The following is a 9,457-nucleotide window of genomic DNA, read 5'->3' as shown; positions in this document are numbered from 1 at the left end:
GGGGGGGTGTGGTGTGGTGGGGTGGGGGACTGGGTTATAATTTACTTTGAGCTTTTCTCCTACTCTTTCCCAGTTGTCCTGCACATTACCTTTATTTGCCTCCCTCTACACCACCACCATTACCTTTTTAGATGGTCCTAGTCAAATTTGAATGATCCAGTGATCTGCCTCTGCCACTCTTGAGTGCTGTGCATACAGATCCAAAACACTTGATGTATGAAAAAGATTTTCCTGTTGTTGCCATTGTTTATTTTGTTAAATACTTAATATGTCTTGCTTGATTCTTAATCTTCCCATTAGTGAGAAAAATTTCCATCATCTCCTCTGTCCAGACCCCTTAGGATTTTAGTACATCTCTAACAAATCTCCTCTTGCCCCTCTCCAACAAGAACGGTCCCAATATTTCCAGTAATAACTGAAGTTCCTCATCTCTGGAACCATACTTGTCAATCCTTTTTGCATCCTGTAATTATTTCACATCCTCCTTTTAAGTATGGTGTCCCCAATTCTATAATTGAGGCTGGATAAGGGTTTGTACAGGTTTAACATCACTTCCATGCTTTTGTTCCTTTACGCTTCTATTCATAAAACTCAAGTATAATTTATTGACCACTCTCTCAACCAGGCCTGCTGCGTTTAATGATTTAGGCATGCTCCGGTGCCTATGCTTCTGCACCCCCTTTAGAATTGTACCCTTTATTTTATATTGGCTTGTGGTGTTCTTGCTCCCAATATCAATCATTCCTCTGTGTTACTTTGCCACTTATTTGCCCAATCCACCAATCTGGCTGTCATTTTGAAGTTATAACATCCTTACAATGTGTCCAAGTTTCATCTTATTTCAAAATTTTGAAATTTTTTTAACATACAAAGAACTAGTTCATTTGTCTAAATCAGGAAGAACTGAATCTTAATCGTGACCAATGAGGAGCTCCACTGCAAACCTTTCTCCAGTTTGAAAAGCATCTGTTAACTGCTACTTTAGTTCCTGTCACACAACCAATTTCTTTTCTATGTTTCTTTTCTTCAGTGAGCCCCAAATTTGCTCAGGGCATGGCACTACATCGGGTTTTGGAAGGATGGAGTAACTGAACAACTTGTAAATTTTCAGTTACTCGGGGAGAGTGAGAATGGATTCATGACAGTTAGGTCATGCCTGACAACCTCAGAATTTTTAAAGAGGTAACGGGGAATGTCTCTGAATGTTGTTTATACAGACATCTGGAAGGAACTTGATAAATTCCCACAAAAGAGACTGTCAACTAAGTTAGAAACCCACAGAACTGAGTGCAAATTACTGACATGGCTAGGAAATTGGTTGAGTAGCAGGCGACTGAAAGCAAGGATAATGGGTACTTGGTCAGATTGGCCAGTGGTGTCCTGTAAAGACCTGTGTTTGGGTCTCATTTATTCACATTATTAATGATTTGGATAATGGTCGAGGAAGTCATATATCCAAATTTGCTGATGACACAAAGTTGGGCAACATTGTAGATGGTAGCATAAAATTACAAAGAGATATTGATAGACTAAGTGAATGGCAGATGGAGTTCAGCGTATGTAAGATTGAGGTCAGCCATTTGGACTGAAAAAGGATAAATCTGGGTACTTTCTAGATGGTATGAAGTTTTAGGCTGTGCATTCAGTCCAAAGAGATGAGGAGTTGAAGTCCATAATCTTTAAAATGTCTCACAGGTGCAGAAAGTAATCAAGAAAGCTAATGTAATCTGGCCTTCAGATTGTACTGATTGTTCACCCGTGTACTGGATGTTTATATTGCAGTAAGCTGAGCTGCGCACCTCGCCTTAGAAAGGTAGCAAGAATGATACCTGGACTTCAGGGGTTATGAGGATAGATTGCTCAGGGTGGTAGATGTTTACAACTCTTTTCACAAATGGCAATGGATATAGGCTTGGTTGTTAGTTTTAATTTGGTGATAGATAAATTTTTGTTAGGCAAAGGTATAGGCCAAAGGCATACATGGAGTTAGGCCACAGATCAGCCATTGAATGGTGGAACTGGTTTGAGGAGCTGGATGGCCTGTTTCTGTTCTTATGTTCCCAAGTCTGCATAGACCTCTCCCAGGTTGTTAAACATGATTTGTCCTTAAATCGATGTTCATTTTCCTTTTAATTAACATGCATTTGCCCAAGTCACAATTACTTATGGTCGGAGTTATCATTCATTGTGTATATCCTTCAGTTATTAGACCACTCAAATGCATTACCTTGCACTTAGCAGGGTTAAATTCTATCTGCCGTTGCAGTGCCTAATTTACCAGCTGACTAGCTGAGACCATCCTCGCTATCAATAACACCTCCAATTTTCATGTCATCTGCAAATTTACTAATCAAACGTTCTACATTCACATCCAAGTAATTAATATACGTTACAAATAGCCAGCGTCCCAGCACCGATCCCTGTGGTACATTGCTGGTCACAGGCTTCCAATTACAAAAGCAACCCTCCACCATAATGCTTTGTCTTCTATTTGTAAGCCGTGAGTCAACCACATTGTTGTGGGTCTGGAGTCACCTGTAGGCCAGACCAGGTAAGGATGGCAGTTTCCTTCCTGAAAAGATATTTAGTGAACCAGATCGGTTTTTCCAACAATCGGCAATGGATTTGTGGTCATCATTAGATTCTTAATTCCAGATATTTATTGAATTCAAATTCCACCATCTGCTGTGGCGGGATTCGAACCCAGGTCCCCGGAACATTATCCTGGGTCTCTGGATTAACAGTCCCGCAATAATACCACTAGGCCAGTGAGGAAGGGTCGCTTGACCTGAAACGTTAACGTGATTTCTCTCCACGGATGCTGGGAGACCTGCTGAGCTCTTCCAGCAATTTCTGTTTTTGTTGCTGACATCAGACCAACCAGCCTGGAGTTTCTCGTCCTATCCCTGCCCTTCTTGAACAAAGGAATCACATTTGCTTACTCCCAGTCATCTGGCACTTTGCCTGTAACCAGCGAAGTATTAAATATATCCACCAGGGCCCCAGCAATCTCCTCCTAGCCTTCCATAGCAGCATGGGATACATCTCATCAGGCCCTTGGGTTATATGTGCCTGTATGCTGCTGAAATGTCTAATATTAGTCTCAATGTGCCCTAGAACTTCCCCATCCCAACTGATATACCTGGCTACAATGTCTGTCTCTCCTCTGAATACAGATCAGAAGTATTCATTTAAGACCTCACCTACATCCATTGTCTCCATACACCGATTGCCCCCTTGATCTCTGTTCTTTCCCAGGTAATCCTCTTACTGTTACTATACTTATAAAAAGCCTTGGGGTTTTCCTTAATCCTGTCTGCCAAAGATATTTTGTGGGCCTCTTTGGCCTCCTACTTTCTTATTTAAGTACACCTACACATGCCATACTCCCGAAGGACCTGCTGTTTTTGATGCTCTGCATAAAATTCAGACGTGCACTTATGTTGTCCTGTACTGTTTTCCACTGTATCTTTTATTGTCTTCCTTAGCATTCTTAATACCCTTTCAGTTTTTTCTAACCTGTGTGTCTACCTTTTAGATTCGATTGTGGTGAAGCTGCCTGGTGGCACTTTTCACATGGGTACTGATGAAGCCGATGCTAGAGATGGCGAAGCTCCAATCAGAAGAGTGACTGTAAAACCGTTTGCTTTAAACCAGTATCCAGTTACCAATGTGGAATTTAGGTCAGAGAAATGTAATGATTTTAAACCCTATTTTAAATAATTAGTAATTGTATCTATTGTAGTTGTGTTGTGTGAAGTAATATCCCCAAAACAAATCCTGCAGTTGAAGTACTTGTACGCTCGTTGCCTGGTCATTTTTGACTTTGATTTTGTGAAATTATGAAAAGGAGAAAGCAGAAAATGAGAAGAAAAAAGTAGAAGTAATACAAAAGCAGATAGTAAAAGTTTCACGAAATATTTAAATAGAAAAAAACAACTGTTGGCATAGAGAGAGAAAGAGAAACCTTGAAACTGAGTAACGATAATGGAAAACGAGAAAATGGTGGAGGTGAGACAAGACCTCTGTGTGCAATTTTGAAGAAAGGTTATCCTGGAGAAAGTGTTGGTGGCCTTCCTTGTTGATGAAGTGGTGTAGATGCACCTACGATGTGGTTGGGGAGTGAGTTCCAAGATTTTCACCAATGCTAGTGAAGAAATGGCTACATGGTTTCAAATCAGGATGAAGTGTGCTTTGAAGGAAGGCTTAGAACTGTAGAGGTTTACAGCGCAGGAAAAAGCACTTTGGTCCATCCAAAAGAGCGTGCTGCTGAGAGGTGACTGAGGAGGATTCAGGGAGGAGTAGGCTCAGTCACTAGAGATTGCCCAGGAGCGAACAAAAGGCAGGCAAGCAAGCTATAGTGGAGTGGCCATTTTCGGAGTGGCAATTTTGAGAAGCGCTGCTGTGTGATGGAACTGCTGTTGGAGGCTTAACTAGGGGATTTGGTGAATACCAGGCTTCATCTGAGGATAATCAGAAACAAGGTAAGGGCAAGATAAGATTCTCTTTGCTGTACTGTCAAGGGTTAAAGATGACCGCTAGGGTACTGGTGTATTCCTCCTGCCAAATGTGGGAGATCAGGGAACAGTCTAGATTCCCTGATGTCTGTGTCTTCAGGAAGTGTGACCGAATGCAGCTCCTCGCAGACCGCGTGGTTCACCAGTTGGACACAGGAGCATACGGGGGCAGAGAGTGTGATAGACACTAGTTATAGTGATATAGTCACATCACAGCTACAGTCAGGCAGATTGGTAACCACTAGGAGAGGCAGTCAGGTAGTGCAGGAGTCTCGTGTGGCTATCCCGCTCTCCAAACAGGTATACCATTTTGGATACTGTTGTGGGAGGAATAGCTCCTCCGGGGAATACAGCAGCAGCAGCCAGGCCTGTAGCACCATGACTGGCTCTGCTGTAGATCAGGGACAGGCAAAGTCCAAGCGAATATTTGTAGTAGGAGACTACTACATAGGTAGGAAAAAGGATGAGGCCCTGAGGAGTGATTATAGAGAGTTAGGCAGAAGGTTAAAATGCAGGAGCTCAAGGGTAGCAACTTCTGGACTACTTCCAGTGCCACGTGTTAGCGAGAGTAGGAATAGGAGGATTTGGCAGGTAAATATGTGGCATGAGACCTGGTGCAGGGGCAGGGATTGGGATTCTTAGACTATTGCAAACTCTTCTTGGGGTAGAGGTGCCCTGTATAAGAGAGACGGGTTGCACTCAAACTGGAGGGAAACCAATATCCTGGTGGTTAGATTAGCTAAGCCACTTGGGAGGGTTTAAACTAGCCTGTTGGGAGGATGGCATCTAAAGCAGTAGGAAGACGAAAGAGAAGATTGAGCACAGTATGAAAGTCAATGAGAGCAAGTTAAATAGTAAATGCAGTATTAGTAAACCTAGTACTGGACAGGGCAGGCAAAAGCATGGCAGAAAGCAAGGGAAGTCTGGGTTAAACTGCATTGATTTCAATGCAAGAAGCCTGACAGGTAAGGCAAATGAACTCAGGGCATGGATGAGTACGTGGGACTAGGTTATTACCGAAACATGGCTCCAGGAGGGACAGGACTTGTGGCTCAATGTTCTGGGGTACAGATGCCACAGGAAGGATAGAAGGGGAAGCAACAGAGGAGGGGAGCATTGTGTTTTTAACTAGGGAGAACATCACGACAGTTCTGAGAGAGTGCATTCTTGAGGGTTCGTCCACTGAGTTGGTACAAGTAGAACTGAGAAATAAAAAGGAGATCGCTGAAAGCATTGTGCTATAGGGCCTCCAATAGGCCTCAGGAAACTGAGGAGCAAATATGTCAGGATAGCTGCAAGAATAATAGTATTGTAATAGTGTGAGATCTTAACTTTCCTAACGTTGACTGGGACTACCATCGTGCTTGGACAGAGAAATTTGAGTGTTCAGGAAGAATTTCTCATGCAATATGTAGGTGGTCCTACTAAAGAAGGCACAAAACTTGGCCTCCTCTTGGAAAATAGGGCAGGGCAAGTGATGAGAGCAATTTGGGACCAGTGACCCTAATCCCATTAGTTTTAAAATAACTATGACTGGACCACAAGTTAAAGTTCTAAAATGGGGCAGGGCCAATTTTGATGGTCTTAGGAATTTTCACAAGTTGTTTGGGGGTGATTGTTCACAGACAAAGGGATGTCTGGTAAGTGGGAAGCTTTCAAAAGTGAGTTCATGAGTTCAGGGCTAGCATGTAAGGCTGGCAGGAATAGGGAACCTTGGATGACTAGAGTTATTGAAGCCCTGGTCAAGGAAAAGAAGGAGGCATATGATGTGTAGAGGCAGTTGGGATCAAGTGAATTCCTTGAGTATTGATTTTGGAGTACACTTGAGAAAAATCAGGAGGGCTAAAAGGAGCCATGAGATGGCTTTGGCAGATAAGTAAAGGAGAATCCGAAGAGATTCTACAAGTACATGAAGGGCAAAAGAGTAACTAGGGACAGAATAGGACCTTTAAAGATCAACAAGATCATCTAAGTGTGGAGCCACAGGAAATGGGTGAGGTCCCAAATAAATATTTTTGTCAGTATTTAATGTTGAGAAAGGCATTGATGTTAGGGAACCTGGGGAAATAAATAGTGATGTCTTGCAGAGTGTCCACATTACAAAAGAGGAGGTGCTGTAAGTCTTATAATGCATTAAGGTAGAAAAATACCTAGGCTCTGAAGAAGTGTATCCCAGGGCTTCATGGGAGGCTGGGGAGAAAATTGCAGGGCCCTTGGTGGAGATATTTGTATCATTGACAGCCAGGGGTGAAATGCCTGAAGATTGGAGGGTGGCTAACCTCTGGTGGGTAAGTTGTTAGAGGGGATTCTGAGAGACAGGATCTACAGGCATTTGGAGAGGAAGGACTCATTTGGGCTAGTCAGCATGTCTTTGTGTTTGGGAAATCATGTCTCACGAACTTGATTGAGTTTTTGAAGGGTGTTGAGTAAGGTGAAATTTCACTGGATCCAGGGAGAGCTAGCCAGTTGGATACAAAATTGTCTTGTCAGTAGAAGACAGAAGGTGGTGGTAGAGGGTTGTTTTTCAAACTGGAGGCCTGTGATTAGTGGTGTTCCACAGGGATCAGTGCTGGGTCCACTGTTACTCGTCACTTTATATAAAAATTGTGGACGAGAATTTAGGTGTTTGGTGAGTACATTCCTGGACAACACCAAGATTGGTGGTATAGTGGAGAATGAAGCTTATCTAGGAATGAAGTGGGATCTTGATCAACTGGGACAGTGGACTGAGGAGTGGTAAATGGAGAATAATTAAGATAAATGCAAGATGTTGTGTTTTGGTAGGTCAAACCAGGGCAGGACTTGCACAGTGAATGGTAGAGCCCTGGGGAGTGTTATAAAACAGGGGTACAGGTTTATAGTTACTTGAAAGTGGAGTCACAGGTAGACAGGGTGGTGAAGAAGGCTTTTGGCATGCTTTTTTAAAATTTTCATTTTGTGGGATGTGGGCATTGCTGGTTGGCCAGCAATTACTGCCCATCCCTGGTTGCCCTTGAGAACGTGGCGGTGAGTTACCTTATTGAACTACTGCAGTCCACCAGCTGTGGGTTGATCCACAATGCCATTAGGGAGGGAATTCCAGGATTTTGATCCAGTCGCAGTGAAGGAATGACAATACGTTTCCAAGTCAGTATAGTGTGTGTCTTGGAGGGGAATTTGAAGGTGGTGGTGTTGCCATATATCTGCTGCCCTTGTTCTTCTAGATGGAAGTCGTCGTGGATGTGAAAGGTGCTGCCTGAGGATCTTTAATTTTTGCAGTGCATCTTGTAGACAATACATACTGCGGTTACTGAGCGTCACTGGTGGAAGGAGTTAATGCTTATGGTTATAGTGCCAATCGAGCAGACTGCTTTGTTCTGGATAGTGTCAAGCTTCTTGAGTGTTGTTGGAGCTGCACTCTTCTAGGCCAGTGTTCCATCACACTCCTGACTTGTGTCTTGTAGATGGTGGACATGCTTTGGGGAGTCAAGAGGTAACTTACTTGCTGCAGTATTCCTAGCCTCTGACCTGTTCTTGTAGCCACTATATTTATGTAGTGTGGCCAATGAGTTTCAATGATAAGCCCCAGGATGTTGATCGTGGGGGATTCAGTGATGGTAACACCATTGAATGTCATGGGGCAGTGGTTAGAATGTCTCTTGCCACTTGTCAGCTCAAGGCTGGATATTATCCAGATCTTGTTGCATTTGATTGCTTCAGTGCCTGAGGGGTCACAAATGGTGCTGAATATTGCAATCATCAATGAACATCCCCACTTCTGACCTTATGATGGAGGGAAGGTCATTGATGAAGCAGCTGAAGCTGGTTGGGCATAGGGTACTACCCTGAGGAACTCCTGCAGAGATGTCCTGGAGCTGAGATGACTGACCTCCAACAAGCCACCATGATCTTCCTGTGTATCAGATGACTCCAACCACTGGAGAGTTTAGCCCCTTGATGCCACACTTGGTCGAATGCAGCCTTGGTGTCCAGGATGGTCACTCTCCGCTCACCTCTGGAATTCAGCTCTTTTTGTCCTTGTTTGAACCAAGGCTGTAATGAGGTCAGGAGCTGAGTGGCTTTGGTGGAATCTAACCTGGGTGTCACTGAGCAGATGCTGCTTGAAAGTACTTAATGACATCTTCCATCACTTTACTGTGATTGAGAGTGGATTGATTGGGCAGTAATTGGCTGGGTTGGTGGTGTTCTGCTTTTTATGTACAGGACGTACCTGGGCAATTTTCCACATTGTCGGTAGATGCCAATGTTGTAACTGTACTGGAACAGCTAGGCTAGGGGAATGACAATTTTTGGAGCACAAATTTTCAGTTGTATTGTTGGTATGTTTTCTGGGCCCGTAGCCTTTGCAGTATCCAGTGTCTCCAACCGTTTCTTGATATCATGTGGAGTGAATCAAATTGGCTGAAGACGGGTATCTGTGATGCTGGAGACCACTGGAGGAGGCCGAGATGAATCATTCACTCGGCACTTCTGGCTGAAGATTGGTGGAAAGCTTCAGCCTGATCTTTTGTACTGATGCCTTGGTCAATTCCATCCTTGGCGAGTGGAGCCGCCGCCTCTTGAGTTGTTTAGTCGTCCACCACCATTCACGACTGGATGTGGCAGGACTGCAGAACTTAGATCTGATCCATTGGTTGTGGGATCGCTTAGCTCTGTCTATCACTTGCTGCTTATGCAAGGTTGCCACCTCCTCTTCAGGTATGCCTGGTGCTGCTCCTGGCATGCCCCCCTGCACTCTCCATTGAACCAGGGTCGACCCCCTGGCTTGCTTGTAATGGTTGAATGGGGAATATGCCAGGCCATGAGGTTATAGATTGTGCAGGAGTACAATTCTGCTGCTTTTGATGGCTCACTATGCCTCATGGATGCCCAGTCTTGAGTTGCTAGATCTGTTTGAAGTCTATCCAATTAAGCATGTTGATAGTGCCACACAACATGAT

The 9,457-nt window shown here is 43.8% G+C and overlaps 1 protein-coding gene across 2 annotated transcripts in view; it reads left to right on the top strand.

Moving 5' to 3' along the window:
• sumf2 (sulfatase modifying factor 2) overlaps positions 1-9,457 on the top strand; it is a 30,796-nt gene that overhangs the window by 1,533 nt on the left and 19,806 nt on the right. For both annotated transcript variants that reach the window (XM_048612637.1, XM_048612636.1), the window contains exon 2: positions 3,539-3,683. In XM_048612637.1, coding sequence (XP_048468594.1) covers positions 3,539-3,683 — 145 coding nt within the window. The remainder of the gene's footprint in view (positions 1-3,538; positions 3,684-9,457) is intronic.

This window comes from Rhincodon typus, chromosome 26 (genome assembly GCF_021869965.1).
Source record: "Rhincodon typus isolate 14 chromosome 26, sRhiTyp1.1, whole genome shotgun sequence".
Classification (NCBI taxonomy): Eukaryota; Metazoa; Chordata; class Chondrichthyes; order Orectolobiformes; family Rhincodontidae; genus Rhincodon; species Rhincodon typus.
This window is presented reverse-complemented; position numbering and strand designations above follow the sequence as displayed.